The sequence below is a fragment of the Mauremys mutica genome, chromosome 1 (genome assembly GCF_020497125.1).
Source record: "Mauremys mutica isolate MM-2020 ecotype Southern chromosome 1, ASM2049712v1, whole genome shotgun sequence".
Taxonomy (NCBI): Eukaryota; Metazoa; Chordata; order Testudines; family Geoemydidae; genus Mauremys; species Mauremys mutica.
The window spans coordinates 302,054,597-302,069,936 of NC_059072.1; the positions used below are offsets into that span (position 1 = coordinate 302,054,597).

The 15,340-nt window shown below is 43.6% G+C and overlaps 1 protein-coding gene and 1 long non-coding RNA gene across 2 annotated transcripts in view; one reads left to right on the forward strand and one right to left on the reverse strand.

The window, feature by feature from the left end:
* Window positions 1-3,592: 3,592 nt before the first annotated feature.
* Window positions 3,593-5,562, reverse strand: LOC123352410. The gene is made up of 2 exons (XR_006574171.1): window positions 5,465-5,562; window positions 3,593-4,173 (listed from the first exon to the last, which is right to left on the reverse strand). It is a non-coding gene; the product is annotated as an uncharacterized LOC123352410 (long non-coding RNA).
* A 219-nt stretch (window positions 5,563-5,781) lies between these two features.
* The window catches only part of AKAP11 (A-kinase anchoring protein 11), a 66,634-nt gene continuing 57,075 nt past the window's right edge, over window positions 5,782-15,340 (forward strand). Inside the window, exons 1-2 of the mRNA XM_045012726.1 lie at window positions 5,782-5,834; window positions 11,726-11,833. Of these exons, the coding sequence (XP_044868661.1) occupies window positions 11,774-11,833 (60 nt within the window). The 5' untranslated portion in view covers window positions 5,782-5,834; window positions 11,726-11,773. The remainder of the gene's footprint in view (window positions 5,835-11,725; window positions 11,834-15,340) is intronic.

Here is a 15,340-nt window from a genome sequence, read left to right on the forward strand (position 1 = left end):
AGGCCATGGGCTTGTCTAAATTGCATCAGCCTCTTTAGGCTGCCATACAGACTATAGTCCTGTCTCAGTGCAGAGGCCTGGACTAGATGCCCTATCGAGGTTCCTTCCAGTCCTACATTTCTATGTTTTTATAGCATTGTTCAGAATCTCCACAGTGCTGTGTACTGCAGCGCTTTCCCTGACGTTCCTCTCTTACCCACAGCCCCACCCCAGCACAAACCCTACACGAGGGCTTGCAAGGGGATCTTTGCGAGACAACTTTATGGCCATCTTCTACAGTGTCTGCATTGGGAAAATTCTCCCTTGATCAGAGATGGGGCTTTCAGGTTGTCTGCCCAAAGGAGCTGAAACAGGGATGAGGATATCATGCCAGGATTTTGTAGATATTTCAAATCTTGGTACCTCTGGTATCTTTGAGGGAAATCAAGGAAGATTTTGTGACAATCCCTCAGTTAGTAAGTCCCCAAACATCATTCTAGTGTGTTGGAATCTGGTAGTATCCCTTTAAATAGTTTGAGCGCCCTCTTGTGTGTGCAGTGTTGTATGCATCAAAACCTGCCAGATCAGCAGTGTGTATATATGTAGGTAGGCTTTGCATGCTCTGTAAAAAGCAAAAGACACAATTGGCAATGAGAATCTTAATCCAGGAATACAGTGAAATAGTGATCATGAGCTCTAGTGAAACTGAAAAGGAAACTGCAGCCACCGGGACTGAGTAAACTGCTCATTTAGAAAGTGAAGCATTAAAAATGTCTGGTTGTTTGGGAAAACTGACTTGGTAGCTTAACGGAGGAATGGCTCATCTGTGTCAAGAGTCTACAATGGTACATAATAACTACCAATTCAATTGATACAAAAAAGGTGGTGGTCTTATGGAGCATAATGGGCTCAACTTATAAGATGCTGCATGGTATAACTGCTCCTACCAAATCCACAGACAAAGCATTTGCTGAGATAGTAGAAATTCTACAAAATCACCTATCCTCAAAGCCACTGTTAATTGCAAAGTGAATTATATGCTGAGTCAAAAAGCAAATGAATATGTGGGCGAATTAAGAAAAATAACAGAGCATTTCCAATTTGGAGTTTAAATAATATTAATTTAAAGGCCTGCTGGGTGTGCTATGTAAATGAAGCAATTCAAAATGACTGAGGCTGGTTTGATCCTAAAATGTGCACTAGAAATTATTGTACTAATGGAGATAGCTAGTAAAGATGGCAGGAGCTGCCACAAAACAGCAGTGGGTATATGTAAGCAGGCCTTGCTTGATATCTAAAGAGAAAGAGACACAATTCTGAAATCTGAAACTATTTCCAACGTGGGTTTCAAGTTCTGTTACTCTACCTCAGAATTTTGTTCACATGGATTTACAAACTCTTGAGCAGTAGTTAGCAAGGTAGCTGATGCTTGGGCAGTGTAATACCCAGCATATTGTGGTCTTAATCAGCCGGTCTTATTTATGTTAGGTTAGATACAGTAACTCCTCTCTTAAAGCCATCCCGGTTAACATTGTTTTGTTGTTACGTTGCTGATCATTGAGGGAACATGTTCATTTAAAGTTGTGTAATGCTCCCTTCTAATGCCATGTCTGCTTTGTCCACTGCTTGCAGGAAGAGCAGCCCATTGCAGCTAGCTGGTGGGGGCTTGGAACCAGGGTGGACTGGCAGCCCCACATCAACTCCCTGCTCCCCTAAGTTCCCTGTGCAGCAGCCACCCAGCTTGTTGGCAGTTCAGCTGTCCCTCCCCCCACTGCCAGGTGCTGCTCCTGCCCTCTGCCTTGGAGCTGCTCCCCAAGCCTCCTGCTTGCTGTGCAGGGGGGGGGGGAACAGAGAGAAGGGGACTAATGTCAGGGTGTCCCCCTGCTCCTGCACCCTGCTTACCCCATCTCTCTCCATAGAGCGGGGGGAGGTGGGGGGACACACGACAGGGCTCAGGACAGAGGGAGCTTCCTGGCAGCAGCTGTATCTCAGCTTGCTGATTAATGTAACAAGGCAGTGTACTTAAGAGTGCAGTCAGCATACTTAAAGGGAAAATGTGCCTCTCTCTCTCTCACACTCTCTCTCTCTCACACACACACACTCTCTCTCTCTCTCTGCCATGCTGTTTCCCCTCCCTCCATTCCTGCTACATTAACAACGAGTTAACCCCTGAGGGCTCAGCCAATTGCTAGTTCATCATTTAGCAGTAAGGCATTCCCTGGGAAATATCCCACCCTCTGACTTCACCACCTCAACCAAGCTTCACAATCATCATTGCTGTGTACAGTATTAAATTGTTTAAAACTTAAAGAGAGAGAGAATATATATACATAGTCTTTTGTCTGGCAAAATATTTTTTTCCCTGGAACCTAACCCCCCTCCCCATTTACATTAATTCTTATGGGAATTGGATTCGCTTAACATCGTTTCACTTAAAGTCGCATTTTTCAGGAACATAACTACATTAAGGGAGGAGTTACTGTACAAGTTTAGTTTGTCTTTTTCCCCTGTATTTAAAATGCAAAGGTGAATGGAATATAAAAGCCAATTAATTATTTGCTGCCTTTCAGGATGCTATAGTACATCTAGGAATGGAAGATTCTAGAATATAAATAAAATTACCAACTTCTGAATTTTCAATCATTTGCAATGGATAAGTTTGTATTTTTCCCCCATGTATACATGAAAAATAAAACTAGATTTATCCTGTAGAACATCCAGTTTTGGGAGCCCAGAAACTGTTGCTGTGAGATGTTCTTTTTAGAAGCAACATAGAGAATAAGAAGCGTCCAATAACTAACCAATTTTCTTGTGTAATCACAAATGAAACATTTATATCAGACTGTTAAATATCAACATTTCAGTACAATCAATAATTTCCATTTCTAACATGATGTATGAAAACAATTTTCTGGGCAAACAATGGTGTACTGTAGGTTATGTTTTCATGTTTTTATGGTTTCCTGGTGGTTATAAATCCTGAATTTCAAAGATTGGGCAAAGTGCCATATAAGAAGATATTATCACTGAATAATCTAAAGGGAGTTGTAGAACAAAGGAAAAAGATGTCAGAGTTTATTTTTAAAGCTTTTCTTCACATATTTAGTTCCTGTTTTGTTCTGAAATGTTTTTTTTTACTTTAAGTAAGTCTTGACATTCAGAAAAAGCCACCCTGACAGTTATCAATTGTCCTGAACACTAAAAGGTATTTTAAAACAAAGAGGTTGAAACAGTGAGGAACTTTCCTTCATAAACTTAACTGGAGAATTGCAGAGCTTTTGAAACTTATCTACTATAGGGATGAGAAGTTTACAGAATATGTAAATGACTCCCAATGTATCTGACTTCCCCCTTAGTCCTCAAGAGTGGTGGAGCTTGTTTATCCCACCACTGTGACCTCCTTAGAATCAATGGGCTCCTGGTTCTTTATACTCCAAGCCTCAACAAATGCACAGATTTTAGCCCCTAACTTGCTAGATTTCCTGGATTATACAGGTTAAGATGCAAGTGGTGGTAGTAGTAGGGTAAATATATGAATGTGTAGCCTCTGACTTCTAGAGTGGTAATTATGATGCAACTGAGAAATACCAAATGACGAAGGACTAACTAGCAGTAAGAAGAAACTAACATTTTATAAAGGGAAAGGATAGAGTGAAATTAGAAGTGGTATGGGTGGGAATAAGGAATGAAAGGGAAAAGTATGGAAATCCATACACTCAGCCTTGTGCTTGGAGCTTGGTAGGAAGGTGGGGTATCTCTCACTGTGAAATGGAGAGGTCACTCTTTGGGGTCCCCTGGTACAAGGGAAGCCACATGGCTAGCAGTTGGTTCTTTCCTGGCTAGTGGAGCCACAGATATCATCTTTGTGGCTGAGAGCAACCGAGCAGTTCTCTTCTTTCTCTCAACCACTGCTTGTTCAGGCGCAGTGTGCATGTTCAGGTAGCCCCAGCCATACTCTGTCTTGGGCCTGTAGTTGGTCAGGCCCCTGGTTCGGTAGATCCTTCTCCTCTCAGGCTGTTTTGGTCTCAGGAACGTGGGTTAAGCCAACCTTTGGGGATTATGGGGGGAGTCCTTCATTTTGGAGCATTCTCAGAGGATCCTGCTCAAAGTTGTTAAGCAACTATTCTACCTTGTGTCATTTCTTCCTGCTGCTGCTTATGTTGTGTCTGTGGGACAGCTCCTGCTTACAGGCTGCTAAAATGATAGGAGAGCCTCTATAAACTTTTTATTAAATCAATAGATGTTGCCATAAAATGAAAAATGAATCCAACTGGAACACCATTTTAAATACACACACAAAAAGAAAAGAGGGCAAGAGCCCCTGCAGCATATACAATTAAGTGCTATATTGTAACAGTGCATGAAAACCTGCAAGTGATATTGACTGTAAACTTTGAATATGTCATCAGACTTGGAGTACAGGCTGGAGACTCTCTTGCAGCACTGGATTTAACAAACGGTTGGGGAGGAATGAAGAAATAAGTTCTCAGGCTAAATTTGAGAGAATGGGTTGAGACTGTGCTGTCATTACCTCAGTTTGAGTGTCCCTGGACATAGATGATTCTGTTTATGGTAAGTCTGCTTCCTATTCTCCCTGTAGCAGGGGCCTGATACAACTTTCATTCACATCAATAGGACTTTTTCTATGGAGTTCAGTACCAGTTGGGGCAGGCCATAGCTGAAGAATCTCAAAAAGATGTTGGGTTTTTAAACTTTTGCGCTTACCTACCCCTAAGGACATCTAAACTCAGGGGGGCGGGCCCAGGGGAGAAGAGAGATCAAAAGCCTGGCTAGAGCTGAAGGGTGTTTGTGTTGGGAGTCAGTACAGGTCCCCTCTTCTCAATGCCCTATTGTTTGTGAAGCCCTTGAGCGTCTCAGTGTTCTCTGTGCACTGGTACGGGGTTATTAGAAGACCGGCGTTTGGCTGGCTTTGGTGGTTGGCTTTTGCTGGCCTGTGACCATTTTTTGCAGCCTTCTAATTAATTTGACTGGGAGCAGGATCTAGTGCCACACAAACTTCCACCTGCCTGAAGATTGGGACTGAAACAGCTAACCAGACCCCACCTTGACTGGTCACCGGAGCGCGGGGTAGCCTACTGGTGGCAGGGGTGGCTCTAGGCATTTTACCGCCCCAAGCACGGGCTTGGCGTGCTGGGGCCTGCGGGACTACCAGACCCTCTGCAGGCAAGCCGCTCCCTGCGGCTTGCCGCCCCAAGCACGGGCTTGGCGTGCTGGGGCCTGGCACCACCCCTGACTGGTGGCAGGGATGCTCCTGCTCCCCAGGCCTGATGCACTAGGGTGCCCCTTCTCCGGCCACCCCGAGGCTCAGGCCCACGCCTGTCTCAGGGGGGGCCTTTTACGGTGCGCGCTGTCACTTCTGCACAGCTTCTGCGAATCCTCCCGCCCCGCCCCGCCCCGCCCCGCCCCCGCGTGCGCCGGCCTCACTGCACGTGCCCAGCTCCCCTCGCGCGGGCTCGGCCCCCACCGTCTCCACTGGTCTCGGCCGCGCCTGGGCTGGGAGGCGCGCGCCGACCTCGCTCTCCCCCATCCCTTCCCGTCCCGCTGCGTTCTGTCGCTCAGTCCGGGGGCGGAACGGGGACTCGCGCTATCCCCTCGCCCAATAGGAGGCGAGGGCAACTCTCACATGACCTTTTGCTGCTCTAGTGCGCGCTGCCGCGGTACGCGAGAGCGCGGCCCGGCGAACCTCGCGACTGTTGGTTGGAAGTCGCGCGAGAGCGGTGGAGGGGTGGGGCGGAGCGGAGCGGAGAGCGCTGTGGCGGCCGGAGCGGGCCCCGCGGCTGTGCGCTGCTGAGGGGGTGTGACATGGCCGCGGGCGCCGGACGCTGCGGAGTCAGGTAGGGCCCTCCCCCCTCCGCCGCCCCGAGACCCCGCCCGAGGCGCCTCCGGCCCCGGCCGCTGCCCGTGACAGACCCGGGCGGGCAGCGCAGGCGCTTGGGGCTGGGAACGATCCGGGCTGGGTGCAGCGGCGGCGCTGTCCCGTCCCTGGTCCCTCGCTCCCGGGTCGCGTGCGGGGAGGGAGCCAGGGCTAACGGCTGGATCCGGGGGCGCTTCTCCCCATCACCGCAAGGGGAGCATCGGTGCCGCCTCCCTGCGCGGAGCGCTCGGCAGAAGCCCCCGATCTGGGAGCTGGCCCGGGTGCGTGTCGCAGCAGCGCTGGGCTCGCTCCCTGGGGCTTTCCAGCGTAGCGGGGGCTGGCGGGCTAGTTTGGGGGACCCGTCAGCGAGCCCGGGGGGCAGGACCCCCTCCAGCTGCTGCAAGTGCGAGGGTGTTGGGAGTCTGAGCAGAGACTGTCCTCTCCCCTCCCCCAGCACCTGTTTAATCTTTACATCAGCTTCTGGTTAGTGGATGCTGAGCAAATGTGAAATCACTTCCCACCCCCCAGATTTGGCTGCTGTATAAGTTTTGGTTCCTTTCCCCCCTCCTGTCAGGTCTGGGCCTCCTGGCTGCCGGGGGAGAGAGTCTTCTATTTCACTCTCCTAGACTTCATTTTTGTGAGTTGATCCTGTTCGTTGTGGTGTCTGCCTCATGGCTGCTGGTAACTTTCCCAAGCAGCCAATTTCACTTCTGCCCAAAAGTTCTGAGTAACACCTGTACACCACACTAGGATCCTGACTGGAATTCTCCAGTATTATTGTAATACAAACAATAAAGTTTAAGTGTAATAAAAATGCCTAGTCTTCTTAATTTCACCTTGCTGCTTCTTGGGAAAGATATGAGTGGTATAGGAGAGGCATTGGAGCTGTCCATCTCAGATTCAAGAAGACAGCATTGCATCTATTCACATTTGAAAGATTCTTTCAGAACTATAAGGATTAGCACTTAGATATGGGAATGGACACTATAAAAATGGAAATAGATAGAAACTTGGTTTTGAGATCCTTAATTATATGTAAATTTGTGACATTGGACCCATTTGTCAGGGGAAGGTCTCCAGTCAATGTGAATGAGTAGGCAAGTGGATTTTTCATGTCTTGTTTTTATGCTTAATTATATTGCTAACTATTCATGCTGTATCAGCTTTGTAAATTTCTTATGAAATTTCACTGTCCTACACAAAATTTAGAAGTCCATTCACTTGATGATGAAAAAAATTAATTATATTACTTACTCTTACTGTGGATGGACAGCAAAAGAAAATAGAATTATTTGATAATCTAAAATTTCATATCCAGAAGCAACCCCACGCTCAACATTTCTGATGGTAATTATGAAGTTTTCACAGATGGATCAAGTAGAGTTTGTTTAGTTTAAGCAAACATTTGACTTTTCTTAAAATGGTTTTAAAATGTATATTTTAGAGTAGGAAAAACATATTTACTTTTGCTTACATCTACCGTTTTACTTCAGGAAAACTGTAAAATAATAAGTATTTTTTGAGGGTTCTTCTGCATAAGAACATGATGGCTATACTTGGTCAGACCAGTGGTACATCTAGCCTGGTATCCTGTCTTCTGACAGTGGCTGGTACCAGATGCTTCAGAGGGGATGAACAGAACAGGGCAATTATCAAGCCAACCATCCTCTGTTTCCAGTTCCAGCTTCTGGTAATCAGAGTGTTAGGGACACCCACAGCATGGGGTTTCATCCCTGACTATTTTGGCTAATGGTCATTGATGGACCTATTCTCCAGGAACTTAACTAATTCTTTTTTGAGCCCAGTTATACTTTTGGCCTTCACAATATCCCATGGCCATGAGTTCAACAGGTTGATAGTCTGTTGTGTGAGGAAGTACTTCCTTTTTTGTTTTAAACCTGCTGCCTATTAATTTTATCGGGTGACCCTTGGTTCTTGGGTTATGAGAGAGGGTAAATAATACTTCCCTATTTACTTTCTGCACACCATTTATGATTTTTATATCCCCCATTAGTCATCTCTTTCCAAGCTGAATAGTCCCATTCTTGAATCTCTCAGATGGAAGCTGAGCCATCACCCTAATCATTTGTGTTGCCCTTCTGTGTACCTTTTCCAAGTCTAATATATCTTTTTTTGAGATGGGGTGATGGGAACTGCACGCGGTATTCAAGGTAGATTTGTATAGTGGCATTATGATACTTTGTCTTATTATCTATTCCTTTCCCAATGGTTCCTAACATTGTTAGCTTTTTTTTGTTTGCTTGTTGTTTTTTTTAACTAAAGCAGTTTATGAATAAAGAACACTATACTATTTTTATGATTGTGACGCTATCATCTGTGTACAGTACCAGGAAATAAACAAAAATAGCCATGTTAATTTTGACTCTGTCATTAACATGGAGGAAAAGATGAGGACTTGGTGTTTACAATGGCGAAAGAAAGATTATTTTTAAAATTCTAAGAAGGCAGAAGAAGAGTAACTAAATTTAACATTTCCTCACAAGTAATTATGCAGCTAGAACATGCCCTAAAATGTTATATTTTGTGATAAAGCATGAAAAATATAGACTGCAGTTGCAGTGGAGACAGTTTTCTAACTTAATTTTGTTAATTTTTTTAAATAGCAGAATGGTCAAGTCCAAATTATAGACTAAAGATTTTTAAGTGTTTAGTGTATTTATCCTCAGTTTTAATGTACTGTGGGTGTATGTTGTCTTTCTAAGAGATGTACTGCTTATTGTCAAAAACACTGACTCTCCCTGCTTTCGGTTTATATACCAGGGATTGGCAACCTTTGGCACATGGCTCGCCAGGGTAAGCCCCCTGGCAGGCCGGGACAGTTTGTTTACCTGCCATGTCTGCAGGTTTGGCCGATCGCAGCTCTCACTGGCTAATGGGGGCTGCAAGAAGCCATGGCCAACACATCCCTTGGCCCGTGCCACTTCCCACAGCCCCCACTGGCCTGGAACTGTGAACTGCAGCCAGTGGGCGCTGCGATCGGCCGAACCTGCAGACGCTGCAGGTAAACAAACCGTCCTGGCCCACTAGTGGATTTCCCTGATGCGCCACGCGCCAAAGGTTGCCGATCCCTGTTATATACAAACAAATGGCTATTCTCAATATGCAATTGATCTATTTTGACAATTCCATAATAGTAGTGTAATCCGCAAATAAAAGGAAAATAGAAAATAGTTTGTTAATTTGGGTTTATTTTGTTTTTTGTTTTAGAAGATTGTGTTTGAAAGTCTTTGAACCTAAGTTTTCAAGCAAACCTTGGCATAAAGAAATGATCTGAAACTGATAACCAGAAGTTTCTTTCTTTTTCTAAACACTATAAACATGGTATTAAGCAGACATTTCTACAAAATATGTTTTAGGTTTTCTTCCTACAAGTAAGCAAAGATGCAATTGTTTAATTGAAAATCACCATATAATTTGAAAATGGCCAGCTCATTTATATTCGTAATTTAAATTGTTTATTTTAAATATGTAATTATGGAAAATTTGTTTTTTCTGTGCTGCTTGTGTCATGGAAAATAGTGTCACTCTGAAACTGAAGTAGACTTTATGTGTGGTATCTGCCTCATGTCAGACTTTAGGTATGATGATGTGACATAACAAAGAATATAACAAAATTAAAATCAAAGCTAGCTTTTAAAAATTATCATGAAAATGTACCAATCCGTGGACAAAATCTGTTCACGCAACTGTACCATGATTATGATTATAGTGGAAGCAATTTATAGGCCTATCCAAAAAAAAAATTACCATGCATGAGCAGAATTTTTCTAGGCTGCCAGCTCTGCTTTTTAAAGTGATAGAGGTCACATTAGACATTGTAAAATCATTAGAAATTGGAGATGGAAAAGACCTTCTAGACTTTCTAGTCAACCCTATTGCCAATCCAGGATTGTTAAACTTGGTGTTATAGTGTAAGGTTGCAAAAGAGTTTACGTTTTCTCTCTCCTTTCATAACTTTCTGAACTGTTCGATAATGAGATTGAAGTTTTTCATGCTTGGTCCCTGCCTAAAGGTGAAATTCTTTCCAGAAACTTTGAGGAAAATTCCTTTAGTTGTTTTAGATTTGGGGAAAAAATCTTCAATTTTTAATTCAAAATCTGTATACACCTCTTTAGATAATGCTACTGTAAAAAAGCTGTGGTTTGAAACTTGACATGGACATAATGTTGTCATAGTGAAGGCTACCAGATCATCTAGTCTGATCTCCCTCTATATCATAGTGCTTCAACACCATCCAGTACCTGCACACAAAACCCAACAACAAAAATTAGATCAAAGTACTACAGCCCACAGTATATTAGACCAGTGCTTCTCAAAGCCGGTCTGCTTCTTGGTCAGGGTAAGCCCCTGGCGGTCTGGGCTGGTTTGTTTACCTGCCGCGTCTGCAGGTTTGGCTGATTGCGGCTCCCACTGGCCGCGGTTTGCTGCTCCAGGCCAGTCGGGGCTGCGGGAAGCAGCGTGGGCCAAGGGATGTGCTGGTCGCCCTTTCCGCAGGCCCCATTGGCTTGGAGCGGTGAACTGCGGCCAGTGGGGGCCGCGATTGGCTGAACCTGCAGATGCGGCAGGTAAACAAACCGTCCCAGACCGCCAGGGGCTTTCTCTGAACAAGCGGCGGCCTGCCTTTGAGAAACACTGTATTAGACTATTATGTGCCACAGACAGAAAATAGGAGGGACCAAGGTGCACCCGTGGCAGAAGCCCTGCTCCGGCAGTGAAATGATTAAGTGAGATATGCCCAGATAATCACATGCTGCTGAAGAAGGCCAAAAAAACAAACAAACAAAAAAACCCCAACCAGCTCCACAAACCCATGGTCACTGCCAATCTGACCTGAGGGAAAATTCCTTCCTGACCCCACCTGTGGCGATCAGTTAGACCCTTAGCATGTGAGTTGGAACCAGCCAGCCAAGTACCTGAGAGAGAGAGTGCTTGATGACACCTCAGAACCCTCACCGTCTCTGTCCAGTCACCCATCTCCAGCTGTGACCATCCCTGATGCGTCAGAGGAGGGAGATTTAAAAAAACCTTCCAGAATACATTGGAGGTGGGTGGAGAAATCCCTTCTTGACTCTGGCACGTGACTGGCTGAAACCTTGAAGTATGAGCATTTAGGAACGTTAAGACATAAACCGGAAGTGAGTCCCTTGGTTGTTGAGCCCTGTCCCCTATCATCCTAAGCAACTCCATCATACAATCACACTCTCATACAGTCCAACTCTCTCTCAAAACTAACTAAGTTGTTTGCCCCACAGCTCTTATTGAGAGGCTTCTCCAAAACCTCATCCCTCTCATTATTGAGGACTAAAGTCTTTGGTTGGTTTGGAAAAAATGGTTTTGATTTAATAAAGATGTGTGCAGAATGCACAATCAAAAATTTCCTTATGTTCTCCGGTGTGTATTTGAATATAGATATGTTGAGTATGTGTACACAGATAGTTAAATTGTAATTATTTGGCACCAATAATGACAGTGACACAGTTCTGGTAAGTTTCATTGCCATTCAGTGACAACAAAGTGAAATGTTAAAAATAAAGTGTATGTAATTTTCTCCAGGCACTGCTCAGAAAGGAACTTGTCCCACTCACTATTGACTAGAGGGAAGTATATTGGTTTTAATTATAAGATTTTGAAACATTTTTTCTTTAAAAGAAACTAAATGTAAACTTTAAAGGGCAGTATCTAAAAGGCAACCTCTGCATGGCTGAAATTTTTTAAAACTTTTTCAGTTTTAAGATATCTTTTGTCACAAAATTGTGGGTTCATTGCTTGTTTCATCAAAATTAGTTTTCTAAATATATGCTAGGTAAATGGGAAGCACAAAATAATGATGTGATGAATGTTTTTCTGTAGGTCTGTTTGAGCTGACTTTCTTCCATGACTACTAAGATCAATTAAACCATGGATACTTATACCAGAGCCCGAAGCAGTCAAACAAAGCCTAAAGTGTCAGTGAAAAAGGTAAACAGCTATTTTGTTCTTTTTAAAAAACCCCAATTCTTTGTGATCTGAATCTTGAGAGTTAGATTGAAGAAAATAAGCTGACAAGTCTGGTAAACTTTCCTTTTTTGTTTTATCTTAGTAGGCTAAAGATTTAAGGAGGCAAGTAGTTTTCAGATTGCTTTTGCTTTGGTACATTTGTAAATCTGGGAAACTGAGTAACTTAAACAAAGGACATAGTGGATTTACCTCTTGCTTCATGTTTTCTGTAGTTCTTCTGAAATCTAGGAGATTTTCAGAAAAATTGCAATTGTTAGATGATTATTACCTTATTTAGCAAACCTAAATATTTTATTTGGGAGTATTCATATTAGTATACAATTTCCTACCACAAAAGAAAACATAAATATGTTGTTTACAATAAAACCTTATTTTGTGACATTTATATTAAGGATGTTGTAATAAGACATAGCCACAAAAATTAATTCCACCCTGGGTTCTTGACTGGTTTATGCTCAAGTTCACGTGAACTTCTGCTGGGCAGTGCTTTTGGAAAAATAAAATCTGTCCTCCATTTGTTATGGAGGGTATTTATAACAGTTTTTTTTGTTGTTGTTTCATTTAGGGTATGATGTTTAGCAGCTTTAATAATCTTACATGCTTTTTTAAAATAAATCATTTTAGATTGGGGAATATCAGAAGTCTTTCCTCAATGATTTTCTTTCTGTTTAAAACTAGATTTTTTTCTAAGGGTGCTCTAAAATCTACACAGTTACTTAGATAGCCTTGAAATTTGGTGTGTCTCATGGTGGTGCAGGGTTCTGACCAATGAGTTTGCAAAATATAGCTCCTGAAAAAAACAGCTTTTCTAAAAGTTGACGGATTCTAGCAACCTGGTTTTGCTCACAGATAGAGATCAACCAGGGCTCCAATCATTGCATCACAGTTTCACATACTCAGAGTTACCCCCAACAGAGGGCATGACATCGACCAGCCCTTTGGGGGAAATTGAATTCAAATGTTGACAGACGTCTTTGCATGCCTACTGGATTACACTGAGCATGTGTGGACAGAAGAATTAACAGAATTGTTGGCCTTCAAAGTTGCACATGAACTGGATGTTCAAGGAAATATACAATAGTCCTTTGAACCTGACCCACCCCGGGCAATGTCCATTCTAGTCACAACTTGGGCATGAATGTTTAAAAGGTTTGGTGGCATATCGCTAAATTCTGTCTCTGTTAGGGTTTTGTTTTTATTTTATAAATAAATATAATCTAAATATTTTAATAAAATATATATGTGAATGCTTGCTGGCAGGATAAAGGCATTTTATGGGGTGGAGTAGTGGAGGTGATAGGGGTGAGAAGGATTTGTGGCTGCATCAGGGTGAGGGGGATAAATGGGGATAGGTAGTAGGGGATATGAGAGGGTTGGGAAGCCTGTCAGCTCCACATTCATTCCTTCTCTCTGTGCATGTCAGGATCGGAGGGAGTGGCGGGGGAAGGTCTGAGCCCCTCTCTCTCCCCGCTCCATGTGAGCTGAGATCTAGGGTTCCTGCTCTCAGAGGTGTCTGAGCCCCACTCCCTGATTCTCTCTGTGTGCACCATGGTCTTGGGAGTCCCTGTCCCTGTTCATCAGGGTGGGGGAGTCTAGGTCCCTCTCCCTGCCCCCTCGTGTGACCTGGGATATGGAGGAGGCCATGCTTCTTTGGGGGTATGAGCCTCCCTCTCTTTCCCCCCTGGGGTGTTTGTGGCAAGATCTGAGGGACCCCTTGCTCATCTAGGGGGGTCTGACCTCCTTCCATGTGCCCCCCTCATATGAGCCATGGAGCCATGGTGGGTGGGTGGGTCTGAGCTCCTCTCCTTTCCCCATCTCATGTGAGGATCTGGGGGTGTCCCTGCCCACATGGGGTGTCTGAGCTCTACTCCCTGCCTCCTTTGGTGTGTGCCAGGATCTGGGGTAAGCCCTTCCCCACTGGGAGGGAAGCTGTAGTATTGATCTCAAAGGCCTAAAGAATTAAAGCTCTTTATAAACTCTTTGACTGTCAACATTAAACAGATAGGTAAGTTAAACAGAGGCCTTGGTTTTATTCCGCTACATGGCAAACACCCAAAAGCATTAGTTCAAATTAAAAGTTTATTGATTAAACATAAGAAAGAACAAGAAATTAAAACAGGCATTTATATTGAAACTGTGGTTGAGTGATTATGCAAAACAAACATAGTCAAAACCTTTAAAGTCTTTTTGGAGGCAAAATATGAGAGTCTCTAATTTTCAGAGCAACCTTTCTTTGATGAAAAGGAAAAAGGTATTTTTATTCTGTCCTGATGCATAGAGGACATTGACTTATTCTGTTCTAGATAGACAAGATGGAGAGACAGCATAGAAAAGAGATGTGAAATAAGGCTTTTTTGGGTGTTTTTGGAACACTGGATTGCTGGTTAGTTACGAGCTGGTGCTTTGGCTGACAAGTCAACCACAATACTTGCTGCTTGGACATTGGCTTACAATCTGGTCAGGGATGTCATCTGATTATATCTTTTCTTCTTACACAAGGCAGGCTTGGATGAATAGAGCAGAGTTGACTTCAGGATTTGATGAAAAGCCAAGAGAGTGAGAGAGAGGATAGAGATAGTGGGGGTAGAAAATAACACAACAAGGGAAGAGAAAACAATACAGAGTCGTATGTGCTTTTGCAGTGCAGTCAATTAGATATCCCACTGATGGGCAGAGGATTGTATAATGTGTTGTAGCTGTGCTGGTCCCAGGATATTAGAGAGACAAGGTGAGGTAATATCTTTTATTGGGCCAACTTTGGCTAGTGGGAGAGACAAGTTTTTGAGCTACACAGAGCTCTCTGAAGCTTGTCGAAAGTTTGTCTCTTTCACCAACAGAAGTTGGTCCAATAAAAGATACTACCTCACCCACCTTGCAGGTGAAAACAAAGTTCCTTGTACAAGATCAAGGCTGGCCAGCCAGCTTTCCTTTCAAGAAGGAGGTCCTTTTAGATGAGCCCATGATGAGCTGAGATGAATTGCAGTGCTGGTGGTTTGGCGGATAAGCTGAGGGATGCAGGATGGGATGGGAGATGAGAAGGAGAACTGAACTGATCCTTTTTCAAAGTCTCTTTTTCAAGAAACCCCAAAAGGGAAAAAAGGGTCAATGTAATTGATTCCCCCTTATTATGTTGTCCACCAATTAGATTTAATACCCGTCACACCAATTTTGGTCTATTTGCTTCTGGTTCCATGTCTTCTGTTTTGACCAAGCATAATTTGAACAGTCCTTGGTTTAGGCTAATCTAGCTTCATTGTCTTGTTCTCTTGCACTTGTTACAACTTTCAACATTGTAAACAACTTGACAGTTTTTCATGGTTATTGTAACATCTTATGATCTTTCACATACTTTTTTCATTTGAGCTCACAACAGGGGTGCAGTTTAGAGGTCAGGTAGTCAAAACAGCTTAGAATGGGTAAGCTCAAAGCATGCACAAAGAACACAGTGGATATGTCTACACTGCAATT